Source organism: Charadrius vociferus, unplaced genomic scaffold (assembly GCF_000708025.1).
Source record: "Charadrius vociferus isolate BGI_N301 unplaced genomic scaffold, ASM70802v2 scaffold51, whole genome shotgun sequence".
Classification (NCBI taxonomy): Eukaryota; Metazoa; Chordata; class Aves; order Charadriiformes; family Charadriidae; genus Charadrius; species Charadrius vociferus.
In genome coordinates, this window is record NW_009646939.1 from 3,287,713 (window position 1) to 3,304,785 (window position 17,073).

General features: G+C 42.0%; 1 protein-coding gene across 1 annotated transcript in view; it reads right to left on the reverse strand.

The window, feature by feature from the left end:
- Positions 1-3,807: 3,807 nt before the first annotated feature.
- Positions 3,808-17,073, reverse strand: part of MYRIP (myosin VIIA and Rab interacting protein) — a 218,693-nt gene continuing 205,427 nt past the window's right edge. Inside the window, exons 11-16 of the mRNA XM_009895027.1 lie at positions 12,303-12,497; positions 7,490-7,651; positions 5,676-5,780; positions 5,520-5,580; positions 4,571-4,689; positions 3,808-3,840 (exon numbers count right to left, since the gene is read on the reverse strand). Of these exons, the coding sequence (XP_009893329.1) occupies positions 3,808-3,840; positions 4,571-4,689; positions 5,520-5,580; positions 5,676-5,780; positions 7,490-7,651; positions 12,303-12,497 (675 nt within the window). The remainder of the gene's footprint in view (positions 3,841-4,570; positions 4,690-5,519; positions 5,581-5,675; positions 5,781-7,489; positions 7,652-12,302; positions 12,498-17,073) is intronic.

Below are 17,073 nucleotides of genomic sequence, written 5' to 3' on the forward strand. Positions count from 1 at the left end.
CTGCTGAAGAAAAAAAAATAATTGGCTAATTAAACTCTTCAGAGTAGTTTTGTGCCTGCTGCAGCACCGTTATCCAAAAGGGGTAAGGGCCTAAATTAGCTGATTTCCTTTAAAACAATGTAGTTGTTTGTAAGTACGTTACCTCATCAAGCTAAGGTCACTCTTTGAGGACCACAAGCGATGTACTATCTACTACATTAGTCCACATCAATGTAAGCCTGGGGCTGTGGCTCAGTGCTCGTGTTTGCCACGGTAATTAACTTCGTTATATTAATTTCAATTGGAAGTGTTATTTACACTATGTTTATTCTTGATTAATAACTATTACCAGCAATAATATTCAAATGCAGTTTAATCTATGGCATACATCCAAAAAACAGTTTACAATTTAGGTGATGACTGAAAGTTAAATCCAGGCCATGAATCATTCTGCGAAAGACAAATTAGAATGATCTTGCATTTCTAGTTGTGCTTTGTTACAATTACTACAAAAATTTAGTAGTGGTTGAATTAATCATTGCAGATAACCCTTTTTGTTTTCTTTGTGAATGGCCTGTCAGCAAGGAGTGGATTTTTATTGTAATAAGGTAGTTACTCCTATTTATAATACAATGTATAACACCCAAAATGTTACTTAAAACATGCTAGTTAAAATGAACGCCTTCATGGTGGAGAACATGTGCTGATAAATATTTTGATCAGCATTCATCGTGTGTGACTTTGGAAATACTAGACTAAGATTATCAGTGGGGTTCTTGCTCGGTTTTTTGGTAGCGATCCCAGTGAGAGTTATACAAATTCTGCTTGAGATGGTATTTCGCCCAACAGACTTGGCAGTTTGGAGGAGACTAACCATCAAATGTTCCTAACAGGATCTCTCCCACCCCAGTGGAAAAAAAATCGGAACCAAGTGCATTAAGGTGTATTCTTCCCCTCAGCTAACCAAGGTAATTCTGCAGCGTTGCGAGTCTCCTGGGTTTGCCGGGGGACGGGTCATTTGTGGACAGGCAGGACCTGAGTTCTGTGCGCGGCATCGCGTCCCGCACGCCTCCTGGCCAAAGTGCACATAAATCCAAACAACAGACAGGAACTTTTGGTTTTTCTTTATGAATCAACTCCTTGAAAAGGCATTCTTTTCATAAATTGCTTTTACTCTTATAATTTCTCTTGACAATAATTCTCGGTGAGTATGCAGATAACAACAACAAGGCAAGCTTAATATTCACTCAGACTTAATCAAATAGATCATATAGTCTTCATTTTACCCATTAAAATATTTTCATTTATAAAAATTAATCTAAATATAAATATTAACACTAAAGATTGAAATCACTTGATGACAAAATAATTCTTTGTGTGCTATAACATATGCTTTTATGATTTTTTTTAAAACAGTAAATTATATCTTTGCACATATTTGGCACAATAAACATTTGTAAAAATTCAAATGCCTTATAGCAGGTGGGATTTTTTTTTCTTTTTTTTTTTTTTTTGCAATGCCTACACAGTACACATTTTTCTGTCAAAGAAGACTGAATATTTTAACATTGTAACACGATAATAATTGCTTTTCATGCCTCTTAAGGAAAACAATCTATTCCAAACTTTGTTGGCTTGTTTAAGTCACACTAACAGAACAAAAGCCAAAGAGTTATTCTATTAAAATTAGTCATGTCTGTATTGATATTACATACACAATATTAGTTATTATTTATTAGACGAATATGTAGACCAACCACCATTAATGACATTTCATAACACGCATACCTGCATAAACCAGAACCTGGGAATGTATTGTATACATACACGAGAACAGTCAAGGAAGGAGGAGGAGACTGGATAACAAAAAAAAAATTACTAGGCATCCTACTCTGTTTAATTTCCTTTACTGGATTGCATATATAAATAAAATCTATTTGTTTTATATATATATTTATATATTAAACAGAGTGGGCCAAATTCTGCTCTCACATGTCTGCAAACCAATTCCAGAGAACTTGTGTGAGAGTAAAAGGCGGCATAATTTCACCCAGAATGAACACATCGGGTCAGATCTCGGGCAGGTGGAAAGTCCTTGAAGGGATGGAGTGACGCTTATGCATTCTAGGTGGGAAGATGGTTGTGTCTATTCTGAGGGTTCCTTACGTGCAGCTGGACATCAGAGTACTGACAAGCTAGATGTCAAATGTGAGTGGCAGATCTGCAACTGGCACTGTTCTTCTAACCGTCCCATTCAGTCATTCTTCACCTGCCCTCCCTAAATCCAGCCTAGACAGGAAATTTGCCCAGTTATGCTCATATTTGCCCAACCATAGACATTTCATGGCCTGGTGTCCAAGGGGAGTGCTTTCTGGGCTGCATGGCAGGTCTCCTCCTCCCCTGCTACTCACTGCTCTCATCACTCCTTAGTGCCGAGGGGGAACTTGCCAGCCCATAGCACCTTTCACATCAACCCGGTCTGCGTTTGGGTACTTGCTCTGCACTTTGTGTGGAAGATAAGGGATTCACTGGCTTATCACCTCCTCTAAGGAACTCCTTCATATTCTTCAGAGCAAAAAGTACCACAAATTGGCTATGTCCACCCAAAACAGGGTGAGAGGGATACCTCACAAGCAGCATCTTCCCTCCTGGGCATCTGCTCGAGGGTCTTCTAGATTGGCTCACCTTTCAAAGGTCTCAATAAATGAAAGAAGAAATTTTAGTATTCCCGATCCAATTCACAGTGGTCCAATGGTAGTGGGATGCACATGGCACCAGTGACAGGCCCCAGCTACTATGTTGCCTACAGACTAGTAAAGGAAGAGGTGTCTGGGCTACGTTTGCCCCCTCCTCAGAAAAGCCAGGAAACCGCAGAAGGGAATCTCTTACAGGTTGCAGCCACCCTACAACCACCAGGCAGTCAGAGAGATCTCATCCACAATACTTTTACTTTCTTTTTCCAATCTTAAAGATTTGGTCAGAATTTATTCTGAACTACAGCGTGGTTGGACATCACCAAGCGGACAATGCTACCCAAGAAGACCGAGACATACAAAGGTGTGGGTTTCACAGCAGATATTTCCAGATGCCAGGATCGTAACTCAACAGACATCTGGTCCACATGTGCTGCCACCAATTCACGGTTCAACATGACATCCATGTACCCCCCTACCACCAAGAGCAAAATACACCAAGAGCTAGAACATTGACTCTGCCAGACGTACCCTCAGTGAACAGCGAAGTCTTTGCACATCGCATCTCCTCCTACAAACCCAGTCAAAACTTGCACTGACTCACTGGGAGCAGAGCTCGGTACGCTGATTCTCCGCTCCCACCATGCAATTGAAAAGCAGCACACACTGCACAGAGTTGTTCATATTGCTCGACAAGATGGATGTCTGTGTGAACAGTAAGAGGGCAGCAGATATGGATCACAGGTCTGCTTTGTTCATTCTTTTTGTATGAAATATTGGCCTGTAATTATGATTGACTGAGTCTACAAAAACATACTGCAGTTTAAAGACGACATACTTTAGTACAATCAATGGGGAGAAAAAGTGCATCTTAAAATGTGGAGCCTTGCTTTTGAAACTCAGCATCCTTTCTAGAGTCTTGTGAGAACTTTAAGGCAGAGTTTCCTTTAGCAGACCACAATGCTGAAGACTTGGACAGCTTTCTCAGTGAGGTATCCAAACGAAGCCCTATAACTGAGGCATTGTGGGTTCTTGAGGGTCCATTTTCAGCTGGACATACACAATGGCTGTTAAGTAAAGGCACTCTAGTGTACAGCCTTAGGCAGTGTGTTATTGGCAGTAGGGAAGTGTAAGTTTAGTACATCACAGCAGATCCTATAGCAGGTTCCTAGAATGGAGAGGGACAGGAAAGAAAGAAAACATGAGCAAAACACAAAACAAGCTTGCTGAAGCTTCTAGGGAGAAGGTCCTTCTCCTCCTCACCTCCCCACCTATCTTCCACATATCTAGTGGCAGACTGCTTTGGGACAGTCAGCTTTTTTCCTTATCCCTCTACAGCTGCTCTAGAGGAAATGACTGACAGCTGTCCAGTGAAGCCTGTTTGCCCAAATCCTGCAGGGCCAACGCGTGGTCCCTCTACCCCTTAAATAATTCCACTTAGGCAGCATTTGAACATTTCTCAAAAATTAGCGAGATTCAAGATGACTCCCGTGACTACAGTGTGCAGCTGGTTCCGTGAGAGTCTGGTTCAAAAGCATGAATTGCAGGGGAGCAATAATTTATTTCTTGGGGTTTTTTGTTTGTTTGTGGTTTTTTTTTTTTATTACTATTTTTAAAAATAAGGGTAGCACATTCCTGGAGACCTGACAGCCAGAATATGTTCACGCAGGCTGGTGTTCAGGAGCGCATAGCTGCTATACGATGGCATACAGTCAGACAGCTTCCAAGGACACTGGTCATATTTGTTCAGAGCTGCCTCAGTGGTCTCTATTCTTTTTCCTCAAACTATTAAGGCAAATTTTGTGAAGATGCTGAAATACAGCTGCCTACGCAGATACCACTGTCTCTCTATTTACTGTTTTTTACAGCTGTTTTAAAAACATCTGTTACGAAGTTACCATTAAGTCCTTGGCAGTGCTTTTCCTCTCTTTAGTTCTTTGTGTTAGAGACCCTTGAAGCATGAAGTTTCTGTTAAATGTTCTGACAGTGGTAACTGGAGAACCATCTATTTTGTCACCTGGGAAAAGTACAAAAGGAGAGATTTTTCACATAACAGATTGAAGCAGGTGTAACAATACTCCTGAAGACTCACAGCTTCTAGAGAGATAAAACTTCCCCTAAGACATGTGAGGAAAGCTGGATTTATTTTTTATTTTTATTTAATTTAAATGTAAAACAGCAGGCTGTGATACTCCAGATTTATTAAAGTTTGAGGCCGTGTCAATCAGTAGAATTACACAAGAGTAAAACAAGAGCAATGCAAGGTGAAGCAGGCCCTGGAATTGTCGGAGATAATGCATTGTGGCGTTAAAAAAAAAAAAAAAAAAGAGAAAACATGAAAGAAAAAAGCACTTTATTTTCTAAAGCCAATTCACAGCCATAGCCTAACATACCAGGAACATCTCTGAGGCACACCATATGGACCAGAATCAGCAGACAGAGGCTTTAATAAAGCAATGGTGGCTTGTGGTTGGTGGTAACTGGGTTTTGGTAATTAAACACCGTGACTGCATGGGCCTCACAGCCTAAGCCCGGGCATGCCAGTGTAGCAGCGTCCCTGCTGCAGGGCAAGTATTCAGCATTTCTCATTTGCTTTCCCCAGCCTTCTGCTTCTGCTCCTATTAATTTGCCACTGTCACAACTTCCACGGAAGGCGATGATGCTTTTTAATGTGACAAATGGGTATTTTATGTAATGGAAGTACAATGGGAAATGAGGAGGGTGGACATATTTAGGCTTTCTCTGTTCATTTGATGACTTAATCTTTCCCCTGCTTTGCTGATCTGTACCTTATCTTGAACCTGATAAAGACAGACTCTATATAGGATGTACATAACTTATGTGCACCTTTTATTGGTGGAGCTGGAAGTTTTCTCCTCTGCTGTCTCGATGTGTCTATTGTATGCATCTGTAAAAAACACATATGTATTACTCAACTCCATTACAGAAAAAGAGGCAAGATTTCCCCAATGTATTTTTGAATACTACATAATGTTCTGGCACCTGGTTTGTTTGCTTTTGATCCCGTTTCCTTGTCAGGCGAACACATGGAGCCACGTTCAAGCCTGCAACAGTGAGAGCTGATATTCTGCTCTCAATATCTGAAATCTTCAAAGAAAATAAAAGAGAGAGACAGACAGATGGGGAGGGGGAAAAAGAAGTTTTAAAATTACTGCGGATGCCACTACTAAAATATATCCCTCCCCCAGTCAAATTCTCTTTAATCAAAAAATATAAACAGATGGCTAATTTCTTCAGCAATTCTGACACTTTCCTGTATTCTTTAGTCCTGATGTTAAGAGGGGCTTAATTTGTTAGTAAAGATGGAGTAAAAGAACAATCCAACCTACCGTGTGACTCCAAGGAAGAAGCATTTTACTCCTTTTGAGCAAAAAAAGAAAGGAGAGGAGAAACCCCCTGTCTGCCATCTCCCAGTTCCCTTTAGCTGCATAATCCCGAGTTCATTCAAGCTGTTTTTCAAAGGCTACATTCAAAGAGTGACTTGGTGGGACACATTTCCTAATTCAAAATTAATTTCATGCACACGCCGAGCACATCCTCCCTCACAAAATCTAAACATTTGACCTTAAATATTTATAATGGACGTGTTAAACACAAACATGCATAAATGCAGGTACACACTATGTAAAAACAGTCAGTGGAAACCAAATTGCTAGGAAAACCAAAAGTCCAAGAAAAGAAGCGTCTGGGAGGAAAGTAGGCTGATGCTGAGACTAACAGAAACAAATGTTGCCAAAATAGAGAAGGAAGTGTCAGGGAAGTCAGACGTACAACCCGACTCCTCATCCACGACGACACCTGAAGCTGTTCATTCTGCAGAAGACCTTCCATTGGCCTCTGTCATCCTCCTCACATAGCTTAGGCCTCTCTCCTCCTCACCTCCCACCCCCATTAGCAAATTTGCTGTAAAATAATGACTGAAGCCAACAAAACGTCGCTGCCAGTTCGCCGCCTAGTGCAGCAGTGCCCTGCTGGGATCAGAGAGATGCCAGACTCTCAGATCTTTGCTCAGTCCTAACTGGAGCACGCTGCTGCTGAGCAAATTAACTGGGTACGTCCCGTTAAAGCCCGGCACGGGCAGGTCAGAGTGCTTTGCTTGGCACAGACGGGTCAGTGAAGTCACTGGCAGTGAGTTGCTAGCGGTGCTATCCCCTTGAGGTCTGGCAGCGTTACCTCCCTCAACTTTCAGCACGAGATCGCCATCTTGTCTCCTGAGCCCCAGACCTTCTGGAGCCGGCTAGAGAGACACTAGATCGCAGCCCACAGGAGCAATTGCCTTTTGGCGGGGATGTGTGCTGCGTAAGCGGCTGAATCCCAAAGTGGGCTTGCAAGCGCTAGGCCCTGTGCTTGGCTGGGCGGCTGCCTGCCCTTGGCCTTTTTCAGCAGAACGGTACCAACACTGGATTCTTTTATAAAGTACTTTACAATCTGCTGATCAGATAAACGCCCAAGACTGCATTTACAGTGCGACAACAGCGTGTGACGCAGAGCGCACCACGGGAGCTGCCCGGGAGCAAGGAGCAGGTTCGGCATTAGTATTGCAGCGAGAGAGGCTGTTGCACTCCCACATCCGAAAACAAGCTGGGGGAAGGAACAAACAAATACAGCGCATCTGGCTGGGCTGAGTTAGGCATGGCGGTTAAGCTTTGCTCAGCTCCCGAGATGCAGCCAGCATCCTTGGCTCGTGAGTTCACTGCGGTACAAAAGAACATTGAAAGTAAGTGCGCGCAGACAAAAGGTAAGCGCGAGGCAAGGCAGCACGAAACCTGCAGGGAGGGAGGAGCTGCCGTGCTCACCTGAAGCTCTGCGTGATGAACTTGGGCGGCTGCTGTGGCCACCTGATCCTCCAGATCGGCCAGCTCAGATTCTGCCGTAACACTGTTGATCTTGCGGGCGGCGTCCTCCAGGTTGGTCAGCTGCCCCTCCAGCCCGTACACAGTGCCGGCTGTCAAATACACCTGCAGGGCCAAGGCAGGGAGAGGTGTTTTGTTGGGATTTCTGGGATTTCTGTTCTGTGGGCACGGAGGTCTGAGCAGACTGCATCTTCCACGATGCTTTTGAGCGTCCCTCCTTGATAACCCACTACGGGGAGACTTACCGGGCAGAGGAAAGTCAGGGGGGAATAATCTGAAAACGCACATCCGCAAAGAGAAGGGAGGCGTGAGGCGGTCGCACTCCAAATTTCATAGATGTTACAATGGTATTCCAAAACAGAGTTGTTCCAAATTCAACAGCAAAAAAAGGAAGCTGAAAAGTTTGGTTTTTTTTTGTTTTTGATAGGCAATTGCATAACAAAACCCCCGAGGTCTACAAGGGGAAAAGTCAACATATCACACCTCGTATAAAGCTGTGGTTATTGAAACACACCTAATGCCTTCTGGCAATCAAAACTGTGTAAGAGTAACTGTTCAGCAGCATATGTTGATTAATTTCTTATAGAGTAACTGTGCTTACATTTACAACACAGTTTTCCATCCTATCCTGCTCTCACCCAAGTATACAGCAGCCAAAACCTTCCCGCCTCCTGGCCCTTTGGAGAGAATCTGTGGAAAGTCAACAGACTTATCTGGGCCACATAAAAGAGAAGAACAGACTATCATTTAGAGAGCTTCCATAAAAAAACCCCAACTTTAATATTCTGACCCACCTACGATACCTCTGATAACTGCAAGTAAAAGTTTCATTTCCCATTCAGCTCCTCAGAGCAATAATTCGTGAAACACTGTGTTTTAAGTGTTTCTTTTATTTCACAAAGAAATCTACGGTACATGGCCCCATGGAGGTCTCTGGTTTATAGAAGAGGGTCATTTTCACGCATTAGCTTTTGACATCTGTGCTTAAAATTGTGCAGACCCATGCAAAAATTCTGCACCTTCTGCCTATTTACGAGACAGTCAAGAGACTGTTTCCACGAGGCTGGTAACAGCACAATGGAAATGAAAGAGACATTCTGGTTTTCCTCACTGGCAGCATCACTCACTGTAAAGACCGTGGTGCTACAAAACTAGCATGAATTAAACATATTCTGTGGCTGACTTCATGGTTCAAGGGGAAAGCAAACAGGATCTGAAATGGATCCTTGAGCAGATACCTTCACTTCATACATGTTTTCCATTCAAGTCATTGTATCTGCCTACAATTCCTCGGTTATTCAGTCCTTTGACATAACAGGTATTCAAATAATTTCTGGCCATGCTGTGACTTTATGGACCAAAAGTGGTGGAGAATGACTAGACTAAGTGTTTAATTTTCATTATTTTTTATTATTGTTTCTTAATTGCTTGCAATACTCTTTTTTTCTTTTATATCAGTTGTTTTGAAGCATGAATGTATACACATTTTTTCATGCATGTCACTTTGCTAAGAAACAAATTAACTACATCTTGTATGAACTGCATCTTGTAAGACCACAGTCTAACTGCAGGCACAAAATCTTTGAAAAATGTACCTAGAACAAATAAGTGATCTGATTTAACATCTCTGCTGAAGTACTTGGAGACACAGGTGGGCCACAAAGTTAACATGCTGACTTAAATAGAAATGATTCTGCTTTCATGGATTTTAATTATTCTTTCCATTCATTTAAATGATACATCTTTGTGACATACCACAGCCACTTCAGATTAACAGGTGATTTGTTAAATTTCCCTATCATGTCTAAAGGCCCAGAGAAAGAAAAAAAAGGAACATTATGAACAGAAACATCTTTAGAAAGGTAAAGAAAAGGTGCATTTAAATGCTGTGCTGAAATTCTCTGCACAATAGGTTCTACTTTTCAAAAGGGGAAAAAAAAATCTAAAGACATTAGGACTGATGGAAAAATGTGGGAAGGGAAGGTCATCAATGTTTTTGCAACTCAATCAGCCCCTACATTTTCTAAATTTAAATTTTATTAAACGTTTTCCAGCTAGATCTAAAGAAAAGATTTTTCTAAAGAATATTCTCTTTACCCGAACAATTGTTGTGCTTCCAAACAGCAATAGGGTACTTGCAGGTCTCCAATAAATTATGTCCTTATGCATACATTCACATTCAGATTGTGGAGACTTATTTTACTACCATTTAGTTATGCACAGCCTCCACTAAAACCCACCCGAACCTGTGCTGGTACAGGTGGCCCTACATTCTCCCCACTGATGCAAGCACCGTCCCTGAAATGCTACAGAGAGCAAAACCGAACTGTCTTATATATACTTCTTTCAAAATTTGCTGCAAAGAGGATGTGCTGCATGCAGATGTGCCCCCCAGCTGCACTGGGAAAAGTTATGGATTCCTGGATTTCTAAAGGCTCTTTAACTTTGCTATGGAGTGTGGTGATGAAATCTTGAAACCATGAAGGCTTGCCACCTACTTCCAATCCTGTGCGGGGCAGAGAATGATGCAGCGTGGGGGCACACCAAGGCTGAGCTGGACACCTTATGAATTGTGCAGGGAACTGAGAGAAGCTAAACCAGGGATAAGCTGCAAGGAGGGCAACGCCACAGCACGAAATGCTCTCCCTCCGTGCCCAGTCTCTGCTCAGCGAGAAATGCTTGGCCTGAATGAATGACTAGAGGCCACGGCACCACAGATGCCAAAGCTCTGCAAGGATGGGAGAGATGGTCAGAGTGTAATTGGGGGGGAAAAAAAACCACCTCAGATAGTTTACAACACAGTTCTCCTCAGAAAAAATGTGGAAGGAACTCCCCAAATTGCTCTTTGTCCTCCTGAGGAATTTCTTATTTTTTTTCTAAAGATGTGGTCCAGTCTGGACTTGGATTTTCGTTCTGTATTCACTCTCCTGACAAATGCATTCTGTGGCGTGTGGAGCTAGGATGCTTCAGTATTCACAGGGGAGAAAATCTCCATCTATTATTCTGAAAACAATTAATCAAACTCAACTAGAAGTTGTGGAAGCGTGTCTGTCGTGTAAGAATGAAAGGGATACCACGGCGGGTGGCATGAGGAAGGCACTTTGCTCGCCACAAGCTCAATTTATACCCTTCTCCAGGCATTAGAGCAGCAACTGCTATGGGAAGCCTTTACCATTCTGCAGAGGGCCATATCTGAGCTGCCACGTGTCCAGTGTCTCATGGACACATCCTCCTGTCCTGCCCTCCCAGACCCATCGGGGAGGACACCCAAGCCTATTTTGTTTGTTTTGAGTTCCCTGCCCAGAGAGAAGCTGGGAACATGGCCGCTGCGTGCAGAGCTCCATGGCAGGGCAGGCTCAGGTGGCTGTGGTGCTCCATGATGGAGGGCAGGAGAAGGCAGCAACCAGGACAGTGTGTGGGAGCAAGGAGGACCAGAAGCACCTCAGCTGGCACAGCGGGATGCCTGGGAAGGCTGAGCAGAGGTGGGAAGGAGAACTTTGGAGGTCAGATTATGACTGGCAGCTGGTTGGGGAGGAGTGAAGGTGCTCTGGGGTGGGTTGGAGGGCATCCTGTTGGTGTGGGCAGAGGGACAAGGTCTGAGATGGAAAAGGTTTTGGAGCAGATGAAGTTCAGAGGTGTAGGTTCTAGTTTGGGAACCTCCAAACCGAAGTAGGGATGGGAGATTTGCACTCAAAAAAGGTGTGATGAGAGGGACTGGGGAGTTGTGGGACTGGTGGGAGGGCTCTGGAGTAAGACAGGTCCAGTGGCAGGAGTGGCTGGCATTGCCATGAACCATCTCCTCCTCAGCCCCTAGCCTGGGGCTGTTGTGGAAGTACGTTTCTGTGAAGGAAACTGATTTTATCCCCCAAGAACAGATTCTGTCTTTGAAAGTTTCCCAGGGGCTGAAGAAAACCAGGCTCTATTTTCTTGAATTGATCAGGATGTTATAATGGGACAGCCCAGATTCCTATAAGATCTTTAAAAGCTCCTAATGAAGGGAAAAAATCACTGACATGTAATCAGTTGAATGTGGGAAGAAGAGAAAATCGAAAGTCACAAGTGTACCAACTCCATTAAGCAAATGCATAAAAATTTCCAGTGAGTAGTGACTCCCCTCTATGATTCAGCATTACACTTTTCCTTGCGGATGACAGGGACTCACAAAAAAGGACGGGTGATGCGGACGTGGCCAAACAGAAACGTTTGTTGAATTTGTCTTCTCCAGTCTACTCTTTTTAAAAAAGAGCAGCGGGCAGCTCTGGCTCCCTGGGTGCTCAGCACAGTGTGCTGGGGAAGCCTGCGGGGAGGAAGAGCTCCTCCACTTTTTCTGTGTGACAGGGGACATGCTTTCCTTGCCTGGCTTTGCAATAACGAGGCTGTGCTGGGACTTGGAGACGCGTGGTTTCAGCAAGGCACGGCACAGCCACGCACAGCTGAAGAGGTTCGGAAGGCTCAAGTTAACTTTTGAGGTAGGGATTCTAAAATTAGCTGTAAACACCAACATATCCAACTTGCTCCCTCCCCAAAATGTTTTAAAGCACACATTAAAAAAAAAACAACCCAACAACACAGCTGAGTACCCCTTAGAAATAGGACTTTTTGTTCTGTTTGTGTATTTGTTTAATAACCCCAAAAAAATCCTGAACATCCACTGATTGCCTGTGCCCTTTCCCTTTCCAGTTGGCACACACAAACACACACAGAAGTACACTCATTCACACGCGTGATGCTTTCACATACTGGTTCACGTTCTTACATTTTCTTCCAGCGTGGTGAGCTGCTCATCGAGTCTGACGGGGTCCGTCCCCAGTGGGAACGTCCCTCTTCCTCTGTCCTGAATGTCAGCTGGGAAATCACAGGGACTGGTGGATTCTGCTATCAGTTCTTCAGTGGCATTGATGACTTTCAGGACCTCTGTAGATATGTTGCAGAGAGAGACAGCAGAGTACTTCTGTTTTGTTACAAGAGTAGACAGAGAAAACAACAGCATTAAATTAGCACAGAGGGGTAACACGTAAAATCCCTTTGCTAACAGCTGTAGCTGTAGCCATGCTAAAACAATATACCTGCCTAACTGCTGCGAGCAGACACAAGAACTGTGTGATGAAATTGGAATCTACTTGTCTTTTTCTCTCTCTCTTTTTCACCTATGCGCACTGATACAGCATGCAAAATAACGTATACGTGCAATTCTTCCACAATGCAATTTCTACTGGAGGGATGGTCCAAATCTTACCCCTAAGGAGCATACAAATATCCAGCTTTAAAATCCAAGTGAGCTAGATAAGGATATTTTTGCAATAGTGCTTTAAGCAGGTTTTAAAACACAATCTTCCTGTTTGAGTACTGGCAAACAGATGTGGAATCATCTGTCTCCATATCCACAGGAGTTATCACACTGCAGCTGCAAACACAGGAGAGCAATCTTCAGCAGCCCTATCAGGATGGCATTTTACAAAGATGTTTGCTATAAATTACATGATAGCCCCAAAAAACAAAGATTGAGCTATACGTGTGTAAACGCTTGTATTCTGATTTTTTTAAATGTCAGTTTACCTTTTTTTTTTTAATATTTACTAAATAAATTCTATCAAATACCAAGGAAAGGCATGCAGTTTTATCCATGTGTTTGTTTTTTTTTTTTTTTTAACAACTGTAAGCCTTTTTTATCAGTGTTCCTGATTTGTAATTTGTAACTAACTATCCTGATTCTGACGATTCTCACAGGGCTTTACACTTCAGGACAACCCCTCTGACGGCAATAAAATTTCACCTGATGTGCCCTCAAGCATGAAGCTCAACATCCAAACTATGCAGCTTGGAGACGGAGCCAAAGCTTGTTAAAGCCAATACAAATATTGTCACTGAATTTATGTGCAATGTCTTTAGTGTTGCTTTGCCAAAAGAAAGTGTGGGAAGTTTAAACCTATATTTAATTCATTCCTCAAACCTGCAAATACAAACATGCAAACCTGCATGTGAATCTGTAAATTTTTCCACAAGCAAAGTATCTGAGGATCAAAACTGAGGAAACAGTCAGTCTTTGGATTCTATATAGTAAATTATACTGTACAGAAAAGTATAACTGATTAAAAATGTCTCTGTGTTAATGTAAACACTGTATTAAACAACATGTCAGCTGCCCTCCTAGGCAGGATATAGGAAAAACAACCTTCCTTTGTTTCACACAAACTCTGGTGGGTTTAACTGGAAAACCTCTTTTATTATCTCTTTCCTTGTAATTAGCTGTTCATTTTTATGTTAGGTAAGACTTTTACTGACAAACTACTTTTTTTTAGCAGTGTGTGCTCAGTTGTCGCGCATCAATACATCACGACATCTTTAGCACTGTTACTTCTCCAAATTACAAAAAATAATTAGATACACGAGATTAAAGAGAAGGAGAACAAAGCAAATACAGTATGCTACAGCACACAGACCTTTAGCTTGTTAGGACAGACAACACAGCCCCGGACAAGCAGGCCTAGGACTCTCTGACTGAGAACAAATACTTGAACCCCATAAATAGCCTACTGTTTTTTTCCATTTATTTTCACAAGTGCCAATTAGGTTAAAAACAGATCAATAATTTTATAGGACAGAAGGGGAAATCAATGTTACTTTGTTTTATTATTTGCTTTTACAAGTATCTAATTCTTATTCTATTCTATGAGTAGCGAACAAAAAAGGATAAAGGCCAGACACTACACTTTCTTCATCATCTTCACTGATGTAGGATCTCCATTTGAAGAACTGTAGCTTCACTTCAGTGTTCATTATTTCTTAAACTTTTTATTATCCTTTGTAGCTAATGATGGATTTCCAAAAAAAGATTAAATTAATTTAGAAAACAGTGTTCTTACACCAGATTATGAGAATCCATATTGGCATTTATTACAGAACAATTACTGCAAAACAGGTTTTTTGGGTTTTATTTCCCTGGTAGAGTGTTAGGTGATGGGAAGCTTTATGAAATCAAGATTTTGAGTGAAATACCCTACCTTCGCAGTAGGTAATGGAGAGGGGAAGAAAAGTTCAATGAGAAAGAAATGTGATTTTTAGCTTTTCTAGAATTTTGCTAAGTTCTTAGGTGGCAGATGCTGTTTGACTTTTAAAACCAAAGATTTGCTTCCCATTAAATGTTGCACAAGGCAGCTAAATGCATGTTCATAAAATGTTTGCATCAACAAACGTATCTCAGTCCTAGCCTGCAGGTATCTAGACACAGGAGTCGCAACCTTAAAGCTTTCCTTTAAGCTTGTAAAACATCTCCTTTTACAGTATAAGAAGGATACAGCACTAGAGTTTAAACACCATAAAGAAATACATGGCAAGCAAAAGTGATATTCCTTAGACTATATCTGAAGAGTAGATCTCCCAAAACTTTAGAGCGCAAGCAATATTTCAACGTATTTAAAACTAAACTTAGTTTTCTGCTAAAAGGTATTTAGAACTCAGCTTTGCCCTGGGCTGCATTTTACAGAGAACTAAGAAGATAGTGGGGAGTTCACGGGTTCTCAAATTGGAAAAACTGGATAGTCAGTTAATGGTTTTGCATATGTTATTACCTCTTTTTTTGGGCAACTGTCAAAAGCTGTTATAAGAGCTCATGTTCCATAATGGCCAATTTGCAAACCTAGTAGGTTACTCCAGATATAACTATTTAACATGCATAAGGAGGAAAAAAAAAAAGAAGAAAAAAAAAGAAAAAAAGAAAAGAAGAAAAAAAAAAAAGAAGAAAAAGTGTTCTGGATTTCTAGGGCTTCACAGTCCTGTCCCCTCCCCAACCACCCACGTCAAACTTAGGAGTTATGAGGTTCTATAAAAATCACCTAAAATTCACAGACACACGCACACCGAGATCATCCCGGTAGGTGGACATTTCAAATTGCTCTAAAGACCTCTTGGCTGTCTAATTTATCTTGCCCTTGCAGGAAAAGTCATTGTTAACACCTGTAAGGGATTCAAAGAGACAGCTATCATGCCATGATGAAGTCTCTCCCATCCGTCTTGTCAAGCAAGTCAAAGAACTAATATGGATGTGACAGATGCAGAAAGCAATCTCTGTTACAAATATCGAGCACAGAAAAGCTAAGTGCAACCATTCTTCTTGAAACACTGGAATGCATTCTGATTTCAGCAGTGCTTCCCTACTTCTGGATTAGCATCACCCCTCCCAAATGAAACCGAAGCAGCTGATCCAAATTTGAATTTTTGTACTGGTTATGAGAATCTCATTTTTTACTGAATTTGGGATTAAGAGGTTAATGGAATGAAAAAAACCCCATGCATTTACCCTTTTTATGATAATTAATGTTCACGCTCACAAACACATTAAAGACACAGTCAAAAGAAGATGCTCAATTTCCCAAGTTCTTTGTGGAAGAGTTTTCAAACCAAGGAAGTAATAAAAAACCGTGTGCGTGCGAGCACGTACACACATATGTGTGCCTGTGTATTGAATATAACAAACAGCATCTTGTAAAACTTCTTTACTGTCATTTCTAGGTGAGGTTGGACAGATGGAAAGGATTCCTGTTTTGCTGAAGATAACGTTTCAGTGGTCTAAGCTAGCTCTTGCTTGCTGTTAGCCGTTTCCCTCTCTTCTGCTGTCTCTTTCTTTTCCCTGCTGACGCTGCAGATACTTCCTTTGGTTTTTTACTTAAGGATGCTACAGTGGAAGGTGCTTTATACAACAGTATTTGCATCCTTGTACAAGGTAATGGAAGTAAAGCAGGATGATAAAACTGAAGCAATGTAAGTGTCCAAACTGCCGAGTGTAGGTAAGCATTAAGTCATTGTACACATCTCTACAGCCTATGACATCTCCACATCGTTTCCTTTGCATGAACATTATTGCTTTCATTTTTAATGCTCCTAAAGTAGTTAAGTTCTCCATCACTTGAGCTAATTTTTTCTCCATAATGTACTCAGGCATTAGCATTTTCTCTTTTTTGCTACTACCATGTTATGGCATCGTTAAGCTCTGTTAAACTGGCATGGGAGGCAGTGACTTGCAATTCAATAGAGAACAGTAGACATCAACAGTTAGATCAAGAAATAGAACAAGGGAAACTTGCAGCCCTGGCAGTATTGACCATGTCGGTGACGACTTGTAGTGCAATCATTTTTAGCTCTGGTCTCAAGCTGGTCTCAGTTGCATGTCCATTTCTCAGCTGATATCCTCATTTTTTTGCAGGGAGTTGAGGGGGGCTGGGGAGAAGACAAGTTCTGCTTTGCCACTGGTTGACTCACCTTTTCAGAGTAACCTGACTGAATCCAAGCTTGATGAAAAAAAAAAACCAAAACCCAAACCCAAATCTGCCTCCTCATCTCCCCACCCCGTTGGGAGTTCATTGTACAGCTTTGGGAAGGCCCTGAAAGGCCCACCAAAAGTCCATCTCCTTCACAGGCAAGCAAGATCTGGGACACTGGCCAAGCCATGGCATGGTAGGAACAGAGACATCAATGCCCAACCACCAATGGCAGTCATCAACCCTGACCTTCACAAGATCTTTTGGCCTAAA